Below are 22,665 nucleotides of genomic sequence, written 5' to 3' on the forward strand. Positions count from 1 at the left end.
CTGATTTTTCCATTATAAAAGTTAGTAACATCTCTGTTTGAAATCAAGAAGCATGAGGTAAAGAATAATGACCAGAGCAAAAAAGGGGGGAAAAAATCCAAACTTTCAATCAGTTCACCATCCCAGTAGATGTTGTTAAAATAGGGAATAATTTTTAAAGACCAATTTAAGTATCTTTTTGTTGCCTAAGCATCTGAAGTTTGACTTTAAAAAATAAGTGTAGTCTATTGTTACATATCCCCTGTACCTTAGAGATTAGAATAGAATTTTGTGCCCAGACTAACAAACAAGTTTATTTTTTCCTCTCAGGAAGAAAATATAAATACTATCTATCTAAAACTAAAGTTTATGGAATGACTAAAAAGTATATGTATTGAAATAACCTTAATATTAAGGGTGTGTTCATTTAATACACTAATGCCTAATCTTCTATTCAAACAAAATGCAGAATTATGATTTCACTATAGGTTTCTATTATTTTCCTTTGAGCAAATGAATTTAGATTCTTCTGGATACAGAATAAATGATTTTCTTCATTCACAGTTTCAGTATGTATGTCTGAAAGGCAGTGTGATTTCCTTTACATATAAAAATGGCATTATTGATCTAGTATCAGGTCTAGTATCTATATTCCCTCTGAGATTTTTTCTTAGTCATATTAGTTTGTACAAATGATTCCACATTGTCACTATTTTCCTTTGTGAACACCAGCGTGATTATGTGATATGGTTAGTTCATTGGTTCGAAACCTGAGGCTCCCAAGTCTGGAGAATCTTGTGAAGTTGTGAAAATTCTAGCCAAGATAAAAACACTAAGTGGAGCCCACAGATTATTTTCTACTATTTTGAAGAGCTAAACAAAATCAGTAAGACTACTTTAAATACTAAATTTCTTTGCTTTTGTCTGAAATTACATCAACATTGGTATATCAACATCTGTTCAATTGTTAATGACAAATAGAAATTTATGGGTTCTATATGTAGAGTCAACAAGTGCCAAAGTGTTTGGAAAGCAAAGAATTAGTGACATCAGAAGTTTTCTTTTGTACAAAGTTAATTGCCCTATCTGGGGAATACTAAGCAAATCATTGTCTCAACATTATGGTCAAATCTGGCAATTCTCAAATTTAATGGTCTCAGGAACTCTTTATATACTTATAAATTTTTAAGGACCCAAAATAGCTTATGTGGGCTATATCTAGCAATATTTACTGTTCTAGAAATTAAAACTGAGAAATTTTTAAATGTTTATTTATTTGCTTCAAAATAATAATAAAGCCTTTATATGTTAACATAAACAACATTGTTAAGAAAAAATATTTTCCAAAACAAAAAATATTGAAAAACGTGGCATTGTTTTACATTTTTCAAATATATTTTGATGTCTGGCTTAAGAGAAGACAACTGAATTCTTATACCTGCTTCTGTACTTCAGTCTGTTGTGATATGTTTTGGTTGAAATATGAAGAAACAAATTCAGCTTCACACATTTATGTAGTCAGAAAAAAAAAGAAGCGAGCATTTTCACATAATTGTAGATCTTCTTTTGGTGGACACTACACCAAAAATTTACAATTGATACATTATTAAAATTAGTTGAAGTCTGAAATCTAAAACCCTGTTGAGGACTCTGCCATACTCTGCTATATTAAAATCAGTTGGGCCATCTTGAACTTTGAATGAATCTTATACTTGGACATGGTTTTGGAATGTATTTATTGGTCACTTAGAAAATATAAGTTCTTCCAAATGTTGACATATTTCATTATATTATAGCAAAAAATTATCTTCATTGATATAATCGCCAGACTTCTCAAAAAAAGTTTTGGAAGCGTTGGAAGCTCTCAAGCTCATGGTGATATATGTTTTCCACAATTCTAATTTTATTTAAAAGCTAGAATGTTATCCTTGGCAAAAAGCAACAAATCCTGTCTTGTTTTCCTTGAATTGACAGGCTCATTTCATTCAGTTTTGAGAAAATGTCTACCAAACATCTAAGTCTGGATAATCATAGTCTGTCTGTCATTCTTTCATTCCTTCAAGTAAAAACAGTGTTCTATGCAAAAACCGGCTAGTTCAGCTTGCACCTCAATTGCAGAAGTGCTTTTTCTTGAGACAATGTTCATCCTTTGGTATGCAGTGGAAGTATTTTATGCATATTTTCCATTTTGTCATACTCAAGGGACAAGTTTTAAATTAGTATTTACTGTTTTATTGAGGACAATGTTAAATGAAACTAGCTCTTCTTTTTTGAAACTGTTAGTTTGGGTTTTTTGTTTGTTTTTTTTTTTTTAACTATTAGTACATGATAGTGAATAATACGATGACTATTCATACTGTTTGTATCCACTGCCTTGATTTGCACTAAAGTGCCAACCCACCATTGCTTTTGTACCATCAGTGCAAATGTCAATATAGTGAAAAAGGAAATTAATGTTAAAATAGTTTGACCTTTTAGACCCTGAAAGGGTCTCAAGGACCTTTGTGGGTCCATGGACTGTATTTAAAAGGACTAGTAGAGTAAAATAAGTAACCTGCCTTACGTTTCTTGAAAATATCCTAGGTCAAAATTATGTATGCTGAATCTCATTTTCCATGAAGACAGTGTTACGGTGATATTCTCAGTCCAGAGATTATATCCTTTATGTAAATGACCACCAGTACCATGCTTAAGTATTATAAATGATTCACCCTGATTCTATGATCCAGATTAATTCTAGGGCAGGGAACAGAGTTCCTCCTACCTAACTGAAAACGAGAGAAGACTTTAAGAGTCTTTTGAAGACACATAACCCAGTTGTAATTTCCAGCTACTTCTGTTCATTTCCAATGTGATACTATTTCTGTATTTGGTAGCAACTGATTTATCCCCGGGATATCCTGTCCTAATAAATACATAGAGAGCCCTCTTTCAAGTCATAGCATAGCTATTGGAAGATAATTTTATTAGGGATACAATTGAGGATGGCCCATTTTTTTTAATTAGCTTGGAACATTTAAACTTGATGAGATTTCTAAATAAAAATACAAATTTTTAGCTTTTCCTTAAAAAATCAGATCAACATTACTGGGCTAATACTGACATATATAAATACTAGCTTGGTATTCTTTATACCCACCAAGCTGTTTTATTTATTTGCATTAAATCGCTGGCTTCTATAGACATAACTAATTTCCACTCTCATTCATTATTGCCTACTTTGTCCTTTATAACAACATGTGTGTTTTGCTCTTTATTCTGATTTGATAGCAAAACAGATTTTTGAGACTCCAAATAAAGGATGGTTCTCTTATATTCTTTTCTAATGAGAAAGGTACTACCCAATATGGTAAAGTATTTCATATTTTGATAAAACTGAAATTGGATGATAACTATATTTTAGCTATAAATTTTGAATTAATAAATTATTTTTAATTGTTATTCTATGACATTCTGCTAAGTATCCAGGATTAGATGTTGATTTCTATTTCTTCATTCATCTGATTGTCTCCTCTGCCTTTATATATAATAGAAATTTAAAGTGGAATTCATCCCATCCTTGCCTAATTATTGAATGTTCACAAAATATGTTCATCACTGAAGTTCAGTATAACTTAACTGTGAAATGTATAATTGCCATCCTGAAATCTGATCTTGCAAATGAATTTTGATTAGTTAGCCTGAAAAGATACAACTAACCAGAAATTATTAGCTACAGAGTTAACGGTTTTATAGCTCAGGTAGTCTAAAGTGGCAATTTTTTTTATTTAAAAAAAGTAATATGTATATGCTCATTTTACAGGGGAAAAAAAGAATTCCTGTATAACTACCCTTAGTAAATAGCAACTTCTAATTTTGCTATATATTCTGTTCTTTTTTTCTATAAATTCAAATATTTTATATAAATGGAGAATAATGGGAAGGCCATGATTAAGAGCTCAGGTTCTGGGGTCTGAGAGGCCTGGTGAGGAATGTCAGCTTTATTACTTACTAGATGTGTGACTTTCAGAAAGTTTCTTTACCTCTATACCCTTAGCTGTTATTATTAAACTATATAATATTTTAACCTATCCCATTCATTTAGTAATATGAACATCTTTCTATGTCATGAACTTCTTACTTTTTAAAAATTATCTTCTGCAATATTATTACTAAGTTGGTATTCTGTTTCACACTAAATGTTAGCTATTAAACTATATAATATTTTAACCTATCCCATTCATTTAGTAATATGAACATCTTTCTATGTCATGAACTTCTTTACATTTTTAAAAATTATCTTCTGCAATATTATTGCTTATTTGGTATTCTGTTTCAGGGATGTAGCAGTTTTTTTGCCAACTACTATTTGGATATATTAGGTGTTAACTATTTCCCAGTTTAAAAAAAATAGTGTAATAATTTTCTACAAGTTAAATGTTTTAGTTTTCTCTTAGTTAAACATAGCAACTTGTATTAATTCTACCTTTAAAAGTATATGCAGAATTCATAAGTCTTGATTCCTATAATTTATATAGATACCCAAAAGAGATTACTTTTGCATATTCATAAATTCAGTTTAATGATATTATGGAAGAAGCAAGTTTAGCATTTGCATTTGACTGATTTCCTGGCAGACATTTAAAAATTATGGATCCAAAGCTGAAAAATTAACAACATTGACTATGTAGAAGTATTGCACCTATGAGGCGCTATCAACCCTAGTCTGCCACTTTATAACTTTTTGAGAACTTAGTAGACTTCAGTTTCTATTTCTGTAACATCCTGGTATTAAATTAAGTATTCTCTAAAATCACCTGTAGGCCTATAATCCCATTCCTCTGTACTAAGTTTCTGTACTACCTGAATAAATATTATCACTCTATTTACCCTTCTCTTTGATAATATATTAATATCTAATTAATATAATTTACATTTATTTATTCCAGCTTTTGCATTCCATGCTACTATGTAAAGTTAGAGATTATCAACTGAAAATGTTCTAACCTCATTTCAGATCTTTCTTACTCAGATCAAGCTCATCTATTTTAAATGGAATATTGGTTTCTTTTGGTATCCACTAGAGTGCTATTCAAGTTATAGGAAGATAGGACAGTAAGATCTGTAGAAATACAAGAAATAGTGAAATTAAGAACACCAACCATTCAGTTTAATTTAAAAGTTTTGATTTCTATAAATTGATTTTTAATGGTTTAGGGCATGTTTTGCGCAAAAAGCAGCTGAACAAAATTACTGACGTGTCTCACTTATGACTTTAATACAGAGCATATCCCAAACTAAAATAGTCTCTAGATCTTTTTATTGTAAAAAGATATATATTCTAAAACTGGTCATGTATTTTCTCACCCACAACTTCAGGATTGTCTGCTCTCCCTACTCATTCGGTTTTTATTAACGACGGAACAATACATTAATTCAGAAAATTATTCAATGAATATTTTTGGTGGATATTATGTCAAAATTATGCTAGGTGTTGGGAATATGATATAAAGCAGTATAAAGACTTACTGACCCTGCCCTCAAGGACCTTATAGTGGAGCTGAAAATGAAAAAAAAAAAAATTACAAGAAATCTATCAGATAAAGAGTTGATAGATAGTATTCCTATTCACACTAGTAGGAATATAAATTTGTGTAACCTTCAGGTGAACAACTATATATACATACATATATATATATATATATATATGTGTGTGTGTGTGTGTGTATATATATATTTATATACATACACACACACACACACGTATATATAGCCTTAAATTTTTTCTTACATTATAACCAATCATAGTTACCAGAAATTTATCCAGTGGAAATTATCAAAGAAGCCATCAAAGACTTATGTACAAAATTATTTATCATAACATTATTCATATTCATGAAAACTTAGAACCAACATTAATGTCTATGATTAAATAACTTATAGTACATACATATATCAGTTATTTATATAACCTAAAAAATCATATCTTTTAGAATATCTAATGACATAGGAAAATGCTCAAAAAAAAAATATGGCTAGAAAAATTAGTAAACAGTACTGCTCAGGGACAGAATTGCAAGTTATTTTATAACATATATATTGTTTTCAACCAGAAAAGTAAAAATGTTTGTTTGGTTATTTAAATAAAATCTGGTGATAAGAGAGATGTCTTGCTTAGTTTCAGATTTATAAAAAATATTCATAAAACCAACTACTTATTTGTTTATACCAGAGCATTTTTATATCTAGGCTAAGCCATTCTATTCTTAATCTTGCTGGGTAGAAAATTGTATCATATTTCAGTGGAAGTTTGAAAATAAATTTTTTTCTGTTTCATATACAAATAATAAATAATTCTTAATAACAGGCACTGTACTATTTAAAACTTATTTCGAAGTGCGTAATAACTCTTTTATACCACACCATTGATGGCTTTATAATTTCTTTCAGAGAGATAAAAATTTTGGAAAAAACATGAATTGCATTATGCTCTGGCAGGAAATAACTTGCTTAAAAATCTAATTTTGTATAGATTGTTTTAGAATCAAAGCTATTATAGAAACTTAAAGATCAAAATTTAAATCCATAATAAACTATAAATAAATCATTTCAAATGTTAATATACCATAAGAAATCAGATCCTTGAAAATAAAGGATTTCCTAAGGATAAAAATTTTTTTAGGGAAGAGGTTGGTGGATCTGTGTCTTGCTAACAAGATTCTGATTTTTGATTTCTCATTTCTTCATTAACCTTTGCAGCCTTTTATTGGTTTAATTTATAATCATATTGCTTTTCTCCAGAAATGCATTGAAGTATTTCTTTTTCCTTGACACATAATTATAACTTATCTTACTTACATTTCTTCCTTCCCTCTTTTTTACTTTACCACAGTAAATCACATATGAAACCACATTGTTTTATGATGAAACAACAGAGCTGAAATGCAGTGAATTGAACTATTAACTAGATCCTAAAAAATATTTCTTTACAAGAGTGTGTTTAAATTTTGAGCTCTAAAGTAAAACATTTTTAAAATTTTCCAAATCATAACTACCAGAAACAATCTATAACTGTACCAATATATACTGAGTGGTATTGGTTAGAAGATAATTTCTAAGACAGAAGTTTCATTTCCTCTCAATGATACCCATACTTTAAAAAGTAGCAAAATAAAGTAGGGTTAGAAATATTTGTTTCTCGGGGTAGTTCTGAACGTAAATTAGGTAATTCTAAAAATACAGCACTTCAGTTCCTAGGACAAAAAAAAAAAGGAAATATGTTTAATCTATGCAGTTTTAATTCAAGTCAATATAAAATATATCATGAGAAAAAGAGGGAAGAACTACATTAGGCATTCCATAAAAAGTCCATAAAAGTCTAAGTTTAATGAAAAGACCTGAGAAAGAATTTAAGAGTAGCTGAGCTTTTTTAATTGATATGTCTTCAGAAAGCCCCTAACCTCTCTAAATCGGAGTTGAAACCCAGAAAATATAAAATCTTTTCTCAAATTTTTTCACAAATCTATAGTAACTAAAGAGAAGTGTGAATACATACACCCAGGGATACGGGCATATAACAATACGGTTTTTACAAGCCTAAAATGTCTTTCAAGTTTTATATTTTATTTTAAAAATTAATATAAAGTTGGGTTTCTTTGCCGAAATCTACATATTTGCTTTAATACAAATATAACGTTTACAACTACTTATTGTTGGCAAGAGAGGTAAAGGTGGGATGGGGTAATTTTCTATCTTGTTAACAGTGGAAATGATCTTACAGTGAACTCAGGTTTGGAGAATTGGACTAAATCAAAGGTAATCAACAACCCATATTGTATTAGCATCCAGACAGTTTCTTCTGTTGCATGATATTTCTAGAATTCAAGCTCATAAAAAAAGGTAAATACAAATAGCAGAGTCATTTCACTGCTTTTACACGCCACATCCTGGTAATTGATCCTTGCGGATAGATTCCTCAGTAATCAATCTCTGAAGAAAGATTCCCAGAAGGTTGCAAAAGAGGTGATACACTGCAATATTTTCAGAGGATTTTCAATAGATATTTTGTTAAATATATTCTAGCTGAGAGGCTCAATAGAAAATTGAAATGTTTTTGATCCTCTGATTTATATCTTTTGAAATCTCAGTGAAACGCTTATAAAAAGGTTTTCTTCAGGGTAGAAAAATTATTAGGGATAACATTTTTTGTTTTACTACTTTTTAATTTTTAATATATATACACTAATAATATCAACCAATCATAATCCCCACAATTCTTTCCATCCAATTGTGAAATTTCATTTATGTTGCAGTGATCCTATATGTAATATAAATATTTGCAGTTTACTCCTCTTAGTTACTACTGATGCAAAATGTTTAGCCTCGTAGGCAAATATACGTAAAATTAGCTAATGATGTGAGGCTCTTACAATTATCGTGAAGACTAAAGTAATTTATTTCATCCAAATGATAATCTTTTGTGATTACTTTTAAATTATTATCAAAGAAAAATGACAGTCAGGCATTTGGATTAGCTATGAATTTCTTTTATTTATACTACTCCATCAATTGATGATCAAGGGTTGACTAGAATAAATGAGAGTATTAAACTTTAAGATCTATTGATGTGACTTTTCTCTAGTTCTCAAATTTTAGTTTATGAGACATACTTTTAAAAATTCTTTCTGAAGTTTTTCAGTATTAGCTATTATACCTGGTTCAGGAGCCACAAAAATAATCACATGACACTTGAATTACAACCACTCTGGCTTTGATAATAACCACATTGGTTTTCTGAAGTCTTCCTCTTGTGATAGTCTAAATTTACAGTCAGACTTATATACAGAAAATTGATGTCAAGCATTGACAGTTGAGCTGTCTACTCCCAAAAATCTTTGTTTAAATTGGTATTATAGTCTATTTTTTACATTTAGAGTTCACGGGTGGCTATCCTTTCTTATAACTCATTACGTTTTGGTAATTGCACTTGCATTTGGAACTGAAATGGTTGAGGAAAAATTTCTTCCATAAATAAATACAGTAACATAAAATTTCTTCCATCAATGGAGAAACAGATACACACAAGTCAGGCAGAGGCATATATATACATATACATCTTCTTATAAGCATCAGTTTTTTTCCAGCCCTTTTATTTTCATGCCTATAAAGGGAATACAACCTTAAACTAGAACTCAGGAACTGAGGAACTGTGGGTATTGTTCCTAGATTTGTTATTAACAAATAACCTTGAAGAAGATACTTCATGTTGCCGGAATTAATGTAATTTTAAGCCTTCTAGAAATAAAACACTGTATAGAAAATGGTATTCACTTGTTACTGGGTAACAATTCTGAAAGTCTTCATAGCTTCTAAAAGTTTTCAGAAAGCAGCATAGGGCATTAGAATTTATATTTTTATAGGAAATTACCTAGTTTATAATCAAGATATTGTGAGTCTCCACTTAAAATGGGAAACAGCTTTTGGTATAAAGATATTCTCTAAGACCAAAGAAAATAGCACAAGAGAAGGACTAGATATTATAAGTACCCTGCCCATTCAGAAGCCCTCTCTTACAGTGTTGCCATTCTAATTAGTATTCATTGTTTCTAATTTTGAGAATTCTGTTTGACCAAGAAGAATGAGCATTGGTGATTATCTTTTGTGTATAATGTTTAGTTAATGCTGAAGCATTAGTAAAAACTATATCAAGTAAAACCAAAAGTTGATATAATTCTTATGTACCATGATGCTTTTTTTCAAAATGAAAATTCCGTTTTCTCAGTATTATTCCTAAGCATGCTCCATATGCTATCAGTGGTGTCCTAAAAGGGATAAGGTAATCTACAGCCTGACTCCAGGAAATAGAATTTTGTAGCATGGTCAGGTGTCTTATTTTTCCTGAGGACTTTAACACTTGGAACCTGGCATCACATCGATGCTTCCTCTACCATCTCCCAAAACAAAAAAACAAACACACACACACACACACACACACACACACACACACACACACGAGCATCCAGCCAGCATAGCTAACTTGACCTATGCTGGTCTGAATGGAGACCATCACTCTGCACGCATAGGAACCCATAGTGTAAAAAACACTTGGTCTGAAGCTTCCTCACCCTTCATCTCTACTTTTTTTGTTTATCTTCCTCTCTAACCAAATATTAGTTCTTGTTACAGCTCTATAAAAAAGCAAAAAAAAAAAAATTCTAATTTGTACCTCTCTTTGTGTTGAGAATCTTCCTTTTCTCATTTAAAGTGAAACCAGTTTTTAAAATGGCAGTTTTAGTTTTCTCTATCTTACCCAAGAGGAAAATTTAACTGAAATAACAGACAGTTTTGAGGGAGCGGATGTATTTAACATTGGTCTGGCATTAAAATTTTCTGGTTGGGCAGCACAATTGTTTAATTGGGAATCTCAGTTACAGCTGAACAACCTCAGCACTTGGGTCAGCAAGCAGAGGAGCGTCACTCTGTCACCTACCAAGAATGGTGCTTGTTGGAACTGATCTTTCCAGTTAGGGAACACTCATGTTTCTAGTCATACCATTGATGTTTCTGATATTATAATGGAATAAACACTATAATCCTTAAAGAGACAAAGTTCTCTGCATAGGTATATTTGTAATTTTTTGTTTTTCGTAAACCAAATGCAAATGTAACACTACTCCAGAAACTGCTACATCAGAAGTCCCCAAGGTAACCAAAAGTAAGTGCCCGTTTCCTAATCTCAGGAATAGTGCTATAATAAAGACTGAATTCTAGTAACCAGCCTATTTGCAGAGCATGTCATATAGCCTCTGGGTTAGTTAACTCCTTGGCATCCTAAGAGGTTCCTCGAAGAGTCGATTGATGTTTTGCATGTATTACTAATGTGTAGAAAATTTTTTAAGTTCACTTTTTCTTTATTCTGTCTTTTTTACCCATCTTCCCTCATTGTAGCAAATTAGACGGCCGGATGAAAGCAAAGGAGTTGCTAGTAGAGTTGGATCCCTCAAAGTAAATATGTTTCTAACATTTTTTTGGCAAGATTTCGTCTATAGCCTACACTTCTTCCTTTTTGGAGGGTGGTGGGAGGAAGGGGGCTTTTTCCATTTTTCACCATCCCATTTTTTTATTTTAATATTTTTATTGGCTGTTGGGTCATTTTTTTTGTTTGTTTCAGCTGCACATAGAGCAACCAGCTGAAGGCAAGCTGCCAAATAACTAGCTTTGAATGGCACCACAAACAAGAGAAAGGGCAACTGTCTCATTACAGGTGCCTATAATTTGGGGTTCTAGAGTAAACCGTTCCTCTGATTGATGTCACTGACTATGTGTTAAGTTCCTCTTACACAGAGAACTAATATTTATTTTCAGAATATTATCTCCCCTTTTTGCTTTCTTTTATAAAAAGTAACTAAATTTTATTTTAGTGTCATTACCATTTGTAGTTCATACCAGAAAAATAACTATTATGAGATAGTAACATTTGTTATATATAATGAATCTTAAGAATTAGAAAAGGAATTTTATATGATGCTGGTGTAATGGGCTCATGTATAGCTAATAGTATTTAAACACTTTTAATCCCATTTGTTTTTTTTTCAATTAAAAAATTTATATAACAATCAGTGGAAACTAATATATATCCAAATGTTTGCCCATTTGTGTATGTAATCTGCTAATACACAGCTTAAAGATTTCTGATCTGATGGTCCCATTTGCTAGTTCTTAAATATCTATTTGGTCAATATATCTTGGGCACTCGATACTCTAACATTCAATCACAATGAAAAGGTAAGCCAGTTATCACCCTTTAGAAACAAAGACATAGTCATTGATCACTTTTAATGCTGCCACCATAAATGCAAGGTAGAAAATTTGCTGAATTTTAAAAATGTGCAGAGGAATTTCCCCCCAAATTAACCACTACTTGTATCTCTCAGTCCCATTTGTCCTAACAGCATTAGTAACTGTTAATCAAAATGACAGACAGTTCACTGCATTGGGATGTCTCAAAATTCAATTAACTACCTTAAGGCCTAATATTAAGTCAATTCAAAATTTTATACACCTCCCCTTCATTTTCATTTAACAATTTATGAAGCACTAATTTCTGCACTCCTTCTTCTCCTTGCCTCTTCTGCCTTCTTAATTTTACTTTTTTTGTTGTTGTTTATTTATTTGTGTGTGTGCACACACATGAGTGCACATGGATGAAGGTGTGTCTGTATGTTTGTGTCCTTTATTCCAGACAAGCCATCTTCTCTGTTTCTGACGCTGCTGTACACTGGGTAGTGATTTGTTGTGGGGGGTTTTTTGTTTGGTTGGTTGGGTTTTTTTATGTTTTTTTCACTAAGGATAACGAGAGGGGATGGGAAGGGTTGATTATATGCCTGTTTCAAAATCAAGGAAGGTTAAAATTATTCAGTAAAAAAAATACAAGTTTATGCATCCCAATGATATATCAGTAGCATTCCTCACTGTCTCTTGTGAGGTATCATATTTTACCTTTGTCTTTAAGGGAAGATAAGTCCACTGTTGTTTAGCCTAATGGATTATGAGTCAGATTCAAGCGAAAAGGTACAGTGTGACATAACTTTTTAGAAATTATTGATAGTGAAATAAAGATAAAATGGCATCTGTAAGTGCAGCACCATCTGCTATAAATTGGATTGTGTGTGCAAGTGTGTGTGTGTTTAATTATCTCTAAATTCAGCTTTTGGCTGTATAGAACTTCAAGTTATAATTGTGTGCTTATTATTTTTAAGTGTATGTACAGTATGATAATGTATATACACATATATATGTATAAGAAAAAAGATACATGTTAGGGTTCAATCAATTTACTTTAATATGTATTCATTCAGCCCTAAATCAAAAAAATGTGTTTGGGAAAGAAAGACAAATTTCATAATTTTTAAGTATTTTTATTCCACATTTCTACCAAATAGAAAATTTTAAAGTGAATCTCTAAGGAATTATAAGGATAGTTATAGTATTTATTTATTTACTCTAACACTTTGGGGAGAAAAGATGCTATAATTAAAATAAAACGTTGGCTTCCTAGTCACAGGTTATTGAACATGTATTCTTCTGTTATACAAAGATCTTTAATGTTTTGAAATGTTTGCCAAAGGCAGTGAGAAATGTATAATGCTGTGATCTTATTTTTAAAAGGAAAAAGGAAAACTGAAAAGAGAACAAGTTGCTTTTTCAATTCATTTTCTGATGTTTACATGTAGCTCCATCGAAAGCTGGAGGAGCTCAGAGATCACCTAGAAGGCAATGTGAAAGGATACTCTCTCAGAGTAAATGTACGATTTCACTCGGTGATTTTTTTTTTCCTAAACTTCTGCTGACTGGTAATTCCAAATCTGATTGGTTTGTCCTCTCATCTCCATCTTTTTACTTTCTGTCTCTTTTCTCCCTATCTCTCTCTTCCTTTTCTAGCTGCAGCTTCATGCTCACGTTTATGAAATAAAGATTAAATTGGCAGGGTAGAGGACACGCAAGTCACACTAACACTGAAGTTGATTTAATAACATTTTGGCTCCAATGCAAAATAAAAATTCTTTTCAAAATTTGTTTCTTATACAATTGTATAATTTTCTGAGACTTTTTATGAGACTTCATTTGGAGCTTTTCCATTGACTGTGTTCTGCCCCTTGTGGGATATGTCAGCAGGATTATAAATTATTGGCTGGATCCAAGTGCTAGATCCTTAATAATTCAATTTCAGCTATCAAGGAAAATGATCAATGTTAGAATATCATCATAGGTAATCTAGCAAGTAGACACATTTTCTTCTGAATTAATAGGCTTCTCTTAACTCGGACTCTTTGGGAATAGCTATGATAAAATTTTTTTGTTTAAAAATAAAAAAAATTAAGCAGTAAATATCTTCACTGTCATGTAACATCTTACAAATACTTGAGATAAAGGCTATTATACCCAAGACAGCACTCTGAAGGAGAACAATACCTTATAGCTACTCAATACTATACATGTATCAGATAGATAATACTAACAGTAGTATTTTTTTGTGACCCATAGTTCAGACTCAGAATGCTTGGTCCTTCTCCTAAATATATCTTTTCAAAAAAAAATGGAAATAAAATCTCTAAAATGGTTTATGATGTAAAATATGGCAGAAGAAAAGCTAAATTAGTGCAGTAAGTAATTTCTGGCTCAATTTAACTCTGACATCCCATTCCTAGTGCTTTTTAAGAAGTTTCTATCAATCCTAGCCTGGCCTGAATCCACTTCTCCCAAGATTATTGTCATACTTTTAATCCATATTGCTATAATAGTTTTCTTATAAAGAATAGAATAAACAACAATAGTGATATTATAATTCTCTGATATCTCAGCTTGTTTTTAATTACATACTATACATAGTTAAGTATATCTCTATATTAAATTTCTGATTACTAAACCTCAAACTTGTTTTTATTAATACTAATTGTTAAATTCTGATTGCTAAATTAAGTTGATGTAGCAATTAATGCAAGTATCTCATTTTTCTACTTTCTTGTGAGTCAGTCGTTCTTTTCTATCCATATTCTTAGAAGTTGAAAGATCATCCATAACCACTCCCAGAATTTATTCCACTGTCTTAAAAAAAAAAAAAGAATTTTATGATTAAATCAGTCTGAACATACCTAGATATTCTTCTAGAAAGCCCTAAAAAAATTCTGATTAATTAATTAATGTATTTAGTGTCATACTCTTTGTAACCAATCATGAGAAGTGATTTTCTTTTTCAGTCAAACCAAGACTAGATAGTTGAGACTTGCTAAGGCCTGTATAGAAGGGAGTTAGTGTTAGATTAGGGTTAAATTAAAAATTTTGGCTTCAAAAACTGAGTTATATCATGCCACTTTTCAGTTTCTTTTTTTCAACACCTATACTGCATGGTACAGTATATAATGACTAACCCCAATGTCTTCATCTTTTGTTATATTTCACTGGGTCACACTTTGTTCTGATTACCTTTTTTTTTCTAATAAGATTGAATATGAGGTATAGCATTCTAAGATTCCCATTAACTAGAAAAGTATCTGGAGGAAAACTATCAAAAGTCAAATTGTATCTTCTATAGACAGTTCAGTTTAGAGAAGATGCGTTTCAAAGAGCTGAATGTTTAGTTTCTCTCCTCCCCTTTAATCCCATTACCCCAGAATGCCTTACAATAAACCTTGCATGTTAAAAATTGTTGCTTAGAAGCAGAATAAAGCTATTCTCAGTTGCATAGGTTATATAAACAGATTTTGTTTCTAAAATGAGATAAATTGGCATATAATGACTGTTCCATTTTGTGAAAATTTATTTTAGGCGTCTATACACAAGAGCAAGTATGTAGGTGCCTTTCAATTCATTGAAACATTTATAAATAGTTCAGTAAGATGAAAGATTAGAACCATGTTTGTACTTAAATATTTTATTATTACTTGGGAAAATGAGACATCATTCAAATCTTTGGAATAAGGATTTAATTAAATCATTAACGCTTCAATTTGTATCTTCTATGTGTTATATTTTAGAGAGAAAAGATTCCTGCATCCTTACTTATTACAGATAATCAATGATATAAGGTAGAATATTCTAAGATGTAATTTTTGGAATAATTTTAAAATTGATTTATCATATGAAAATGTACTTCTTTATCATACATTGACACTTCTATAGCAAAAAGTAGGATGTGTTAGGTTCTGGAATTATGAATGTATCATCATTTTCTGTATGTAGTACAAAGTGGAAGTATTCAGAACCCTAAGTCAGTTTTTAGTAACTTTTAATAATAATAAAACTATAATCACATGGCTTTACAAATTATCATCTTGTAAACAAAGTTTGTCTGATTTAATGATTGCAAGTTACTACAAATCCTTAGACTAATAATGTGTTGAGAATAATGACTGAAAAATCCCACATAAAGGAAAAAATTACCTTTACATTTAATCAAATACAGGAATCTAGTAGGAAGAACATTAAAAGTAGTGCTTAAAGTTGAAAAACTGTGTAAACAGAGTTGAGAATTGGAAAACATAAGATGATACAAACTAATACTTTACAAAATTAAGTCAAAGTGAGTTTACAAAGTTGAATTAGTTAAAGAGTGATGGAACCCTGAAAAGCTTGAGTGTTAAAATATTCAGAGAAAAAGAAGATAAATGTTCATGAAATAAAAACTAGTAGAAAGAAAAGAAAGGAGAGAAGTAAAAATGCCAAAACCACAAATTTTATATTTTCTCAGTGTATGCAATGTGATGGTAAATTTCTGCTGAGCTGCAAACATACAGATAGGTTTTAGGTAACCAAATATGTTAGTTTTTTAAAGGCTTTGACAAACAATCAAAGGGAAAATGATTTATGAAGACAGATTATTGGCACATAAGTGACCTAGGAATTCGGTTATGAAGTAAAAAGAATATGATAATTACAAGTACTTGCTATGCTAATATAAATAAAGACAAGGTATTATTTGAGGTGGAAAAAGTTAAGGGAGGAGTTATCACTTAAAATAAGACTATGTTTTTAGTAAGTTTAAGAAAACTATCTGAATCAAGTCAGAAAGGAATAAGTCTTTTGAAGAATGATTTTCTGAATGTTGAAATAAGACTTATAGGAAATGGGACTAATATAAATAATGGATTAGATAGTTGTGATTTTATAGATTTTTTAAGATCAATATTTTATTCCAGTCTTTGTTCTTATATTTTTGATAAATTATTTGGGAGGTTTTTTTTTGCATTTTTATATTCATCAAATTAATGCTATCACTCACGGGTCAGTGAACTGTAGCTTCTGGGCCCAAATCCTTTTCTCTCTTGTGGGCCCACAAGCTAGGAATGATTTTTTGCATTTTTAAATAATGGGGGGGAATCAAAAAACTGTCATTTCATGACATGTAAAAATCATATGTGTGTCCAAAAATAAAGTTTTATTGAAACACAGCCATATTCATTCATGTGCATATAATCTGTGGTTGCTTTTACAGTACAAAAGCAGAGGTGAACAGTTGCAGCAAAAACCATATGACACAGAAAGTCAGAAATGTTTACTATATGACTATTTATAGAAAAAGTTTGCCAAGACCTGCTGTAACCGGCTAGTGTGTCAAAATGACAAGGACATAGAAATGATTATAATAGAGTCTTTGTAAACTTATCTTCATTTTAGAGCTTGAGGAAAGGAGAGCTGCTCATTTTTCTGGGGATGGTTTCAGATTATTCTGCCCAGAATAATATCTGTCTACAAGAGTTGATACCCTGATCTTCCACCTTTACTTTTTTATTCTTCTGTTTGCCACTGTTTTCTCTAACTACTCTTTTTTCACACCACATCACACACACACACAACGTAAACCCCCCCATGAAATTAACATTAAACCTTGCAAATATAGATTATAAATTCCTCTTGTTTGAGGAGGCCTCTACAGAGATTTAGGGTATAAAGATATGTTCCAATCTTGCTCTCAAACTTTTTTAAAAGGCGTTTTTAGAGTGTTTTTGCTTACTCTGCTTTTTTTCTGTTTTTACTTCATTATGTTTCATTAAAGATCTTTCCCCTGGAGACCAACTTTTGGTTTCTCCTATTTAAATGTACCTAAAATCATCCTGTCTATAGGAAATTTTGTGCAACTGGTAAAGACACCCTGACATGATCAACTATGTCATATCTTAATATATGGCACTTAACTATCTAAAAGGCATCTGCATTAAGTCAGCCAACTTTGAAGAAAGGAAGAACAGCTAGAACATTGATTAGTCCTTAAATATTCAGTAGCTTTTAAAGGAGTAAACATCAGTTTGTTAACTCTACTTTCTTAGGCAAATTTCATTGTCTTTGGTTCTTACATGAAGAATATTTTTATTTGAGGTTCCTAATAAGTCTTCCTTGTTTGATGTGTTGGCACTTACTCAAAATATTAATATCTATTTATTTACTATTTAATTTATAATAATTATGTAACATCTTGAGCATCTTAGTAGATGATGTATGTCTTATAAATATGACCAGACTACAATAATGGCAAAGATGACAGTAAATCAACTTCAGGATTATCTCTTTGGAAAACAGACTAATTTTGCTACCTTTCACTTTTGGTATTTAATGTGTAAAGTTAACTAATACAATTCTGAGATTTCACTTCTACTGAATAACAAAAATCTGTCTGTGTTTAGAACAAAAATATTCTTATCTAATACTTATAAAATCACCTACAGTAGCCTAAGACATCATGGGAATGACACACTGTGACGTGTTTAATGCTTATTGCAAATTGCTCTTCCCAGAATTGACTTTAATATGCAAATAAGGTACTAATAAAAGATCTTCTTGACAAATAAATTTCCCTAGTAACAGAAAATGGAGAACTGAGGGGGGCAGGGGGAGATAAGACTCCAACTGTTTATGAAAGATAAAGTTTTTCAGTTTTATGGATATAGCTATGGAGATAGAACAAACATGCAAAGTTTTCTTAGAACTAGCACCTTGCTGAAGATGTGTATGTGTAATTAGATGTGTATGTGGTTGGAAAAAAAGATTCAATTTCTTAAGATGTCTATAATGACCATATTTCAGAAAATACCTCAAAGTAATCCGTTAAGTGGCAGTGATAACATTTGATCACAAATCTTTATGATGGTAAATGTAAAATCTTCTCAACATTATTTCACACAGTTCAGTTTTTTAAACATAGAAGAAAAAGAGTTTGTATGTTCATTTATTCATTAAACACTTACTGAGCATCTACTACATTCTTCTGTTCTGGGTGCTAGAAATACAATTAAAGAACAAATCAGATAATAAGAGCATTTCTGATTCCTCCACTATGTCATCTTCTATACTTTCATTTCCCCACCCTGAGTTTTCATTTTGGAACTTAATGAAGAATTTGTAACTCAAAACTGCATACTTAATAATTTAGCTCACGTGGCATTGTACAACCTAATGAAAGAAGAGGCCAGAGAATTGACCATAGCAGTGTGACGACCTAGAAAGTAAGAACAGGGCAGAAAATTATCAGCTCAAATCATGAAGATTAAACATGGTTTTGAGTATAAAATAGCTATTTTAAAAGATCAATGAAACATTCTGATAAAAGGTCTAGGTAAGAATTTGTGTTTCAGTTTTTATGTTTTTATGGTGTTTTTATTGATATATATATTAATATATCACATGGACATATATATGAATGTTCAGTAATACTGTGAATGGAATAATAGGAACAGCACATGAGAGTCAGAATACTGAGCTGGCTTTGGTGCCCTCTTTAAAAAACAATATGAAGATGTACAATAGAGCCCTCATTCTATAAATAACGTCACATGCAGTTTGCCAATGTTAATAAAGCAATGAAGATCAGTGTAGTACCTTAGGAGAAAAATGACCAGTGTTCTGCTTTCCAATTAACCTTAAATGAACATCTTCTCAGTAAAATCATACCAGATCTGATCAGAGGGAGTCATCTCTGTCACGGACTTTTTTCTTTTTTTTTTTTAAGCCAGGTATTTTTATATCACAAGATTCTCCTCAAATAGCTTGACCCTTGAGATTTCAAACTCAAGTGTTTGCTTATAAGGCTATCTTGTTACCTGACAAATGTGTTCGTGATGGAGCCATCTAATCTTCTGAGACCCTTACTATGCTATCACTTCCTCTTTAACAGTGTTTTCTTTTCCCCACTGCAAAACCAGGCTCGGCTTCCCTCGTGCTCATCTACTTATAGTGTATCTGAGGTATACTTTGCACGTGTTATCTTACATGGTCAACAACATGCTCGCCCTCACCATTTTTCTTATTTTATTTTCCTTTTGCCTTAATTTATTTTGCCTTGCACTTTGCACTTGGCTGAAAGGGATGAGGGTACCAAAAGGGAAAAGTTAGCTGTTTTAGGAGGAAATTTCAATATTTTTATACTGTACTGTTTTCTAAGTTAACTTTTTTTTTTAGCAGTCACTGTATCATGTCGAAATGGTTAAAGTCTGAACAGCCAACTTGATTGTTACCACCACCTTAATTCCATAAAAATTTCTTTGAGCCAGGTAATTTGTTATTTTTTTTTTTTTTTTTTTTTTTTTTTTTTTAACGTTTATTTATTTTTGGGACAGAGAGAGACAGAGCATGAACGGGGGAGGGGCAGAGAGAGAGGGAGACAGAATCCGAAACAGGCTCCAGGCTCTGAGCCATCAGCCCAGAGCCCGACGCGGGGCTCGAACTCACGGACCGCGAGATCGTGACCTGGCTGAAGTCGGACGCTTAACCGACTGCGCCACCCAGGCGCCCCATGTTATTAAACTAATATTGGCTAAAGACAAAGATTTTGGTTTTCAGGCCTGTCTAGGTCTCTCTGGTAGCTGAAGATTTACATTAAATAAGTGACAATCTTGTCCCATTAACCATAGACACAGCATCCCAAATTACCTATTAAATGAAAAGTTAATATGATTCCCCTATTTTTGTATAAAATGGAAGATTTATTCCTTTTTAAAAACTGATTAGGTTACTCAGGAAAATAGTTTCCTTGATACTTATATTTTCATAAGGTTCTTATAATCTGGAAGATTAATTTTGTAATCACTCATGAGATTCGTGCTCTTTTAACAAAATATTTTACATGACATTTGAGCTATGTTTTTTTGCCTTTTTGGGGTCTAATTTCTTATTCTTACTGTGTAAAACCATAGCGTACATGTGTTTCTGTTTTTGTGAAATATTATATTGAAATATTAATAGATTTTGAATATCCTTTCCAAAGCAGAGGCACTGTTGAGTAGCTGAGAGAAAAGAGAATTTGTGCCTCAAGATGGCTAGTAAATAAAAGAACTTTAATACCCTATGAATTTTAAGATCTTAATTTTTTATCTTATAGACAAAACACATTTCTACATGTAGTTTTTGCAGACCACGGTAGCTACCATGGGCAGGCCACTATTGTTAGCTTTATTCTGTTTGCAGAAATACTGTCTCAGAATATCATGCAAAAAACCCAGAAAGATGGCACCATCTGAAATACCAGGTTGTGTTTGCAGAACCACAGGCAGGATAACATCTTTTTGCTTTAAAATTTTAAAAATTTAAAAAATAAATAAATAAAAGCCTTGAAAGGAAGAGCATGACTAAACCCACAAGGGTTTAGCCTCACAAGGTTGAATTTATTGAATCAACAGAATTATAGCCATCTTCTGTAATTTTTTTCTTTTGAATGTTACAGCTATTTTAGATTTTTCTTTTAAAACTGATTTTATGGAGAATGAATTTCTTCTTGAAATATGTATCTGTAGGAAAAGGAAAGTAATGAAAGGCAGATGAATGACTTGTGATATCAGCAGACTGTTGAAAGGCAAGATTGATATCATCTCATTACCACATTTTCCATAGGTCTTTTCTTAATTCCCCAGGATTATGATTCCCAGTGTAAAAAATATATAACCCATTTCTTTCTGACACTTCATCCAGGCAATTCTCCATTTCCCATGAGAGTGTATAAGAAGTCTACCATTGACATCATCTTCAAACACAGCCTACAGCATCCATCAGGGTATTACTTTCTCTGTGACAGCATGTTTGCAGGAGGGTTCTCAGGTTGGAATGTGGAACTGGCTTCTGGGAGGATGGGATTGGGTATGCTATAGCATTTGCTCCCTAGCACTCTGCTCTTAAATGAACTCTGGCTTTATCTGGATTTGTTACTTTCATTGTGACACATTAGCTTTATTTATTTATCATAAAATGTGTTTCTCTTTTTGTCATTTGTGGTAGGGTTTTTTTGTTACCAGTGCCATACCTCTGTGGACTCCATAGGTGGTGATTATGTTTAATTTATGATGCTGTAAAGACCAATATCTTGAAGAACTCCTTAGGGAATACAGAATAACCTTCCATAATTTTTTTTCTATTTCATCTTAAATTGGTAAATGATTATTTTATAAAATTTTAGACTTTGACTCTTACTAATTCGAATTTCAAGAAATGTCCTCATGTGTCATTTTTTCATATGGAAGCCTCTTGATGGAACTGTTGTTGAAGTGCATTTTTTTATTTTATAGCATCACTATGGAGGTAGCCAAACTTTCCATGGCTCAATATCTTCTTTTCCTCATTTACATCATCTTCACTGACCTTCACTATTAAAGAAATAAATTCTCCAGTACCTATTGCAACACATTGGCTTAATCAATTTCATGTCACTGTCTTCTGTGACATTCATAAGACCAAAAAATAAGCTTTGTTCAAAAAGGAATCTATCCATGAATTGTCCAAGAACAAGATAATTGCTAACCTTACCTGCTACTGCTCAGCAAATGTTACTCCATGTAGTTGATTGCCCCTTCTTGAAAAATACAATTCTCTTACTATGTGACAACCTCTGTGGTTGACATCTCATTTATCTTATTTCAATTAGTCTTCACTATAGATATTTAAAGAAGATACTGTCATCATCCTCATTATACAGACCAGGAAAATGAGTTCAAAGAGGTTAGATATCTTGCCTAAAGTCATAAAGCTTCCAAGTGAGTGTCAGAAAATTGTTTTTCCTAAATACCATGCTTTCTGCTGCTGTTCAGGAGTTATTAAAAGTTGGCTGTAGGTGGCCTTCAGTAGTCTTACATTTTCATGGACTATACTTACCTGGTTCAGATTGATCACATAGTTTGGATCCTTGTGAGAGGATATAAATGTATCTATTAGATGCAAACTTTAATTCCAGGA

General features: G+C 31.6%; 1 protein-coding gene across 14 annotated transcripts in view; it reads left to right on the forward strand.

Annotated features, from left to right (window-relative positions):
* GPHN (gephyrin) overlaps positions 1-22,665 on the forward strand; it is a 628,070-nt gene that overhangs the window by 419,955 nt on the left and 185,450 nt on the right. For 6 of the 14 annotated variants that reach the window (XM_030319344.1, XM_030319345.1, XM_030319349.1 and 3 more), the window contains 2 exons: positions 10,906-10,962; positions 13,191-13,262. The exons of 5 other annotated variants lie outside the window; for them this stretch is intronic. In XM_030319344.1, the coding sequence (XP_030175204.1) occupies positions 10,906-10,962; positions 13,191-13,262 (129 nt within the window). The remainder of the gene's footprint in view (positions 1-10,905; positions 10,963-13,190; positions 13,263-22,665) is intronic. 3 more of the 14 variants (XM_030319348.1, XM_030319355.1, XM_032593387.1) reach the window with 1 other exon arrangement.

This window comes from Lynx canadensis, chromosome B3, assembly GCF_007474595.2.
Source record: "Lynx canadensis isolate LIC74 chromosome B3, mLynCan4.pri.v2, whole genome shotgun sequence".
NCBI lineage: Eukaryota > Metazoa > Chordata > Mammalia > Carnivora > Felidae > Lynx > Lynx canadensis.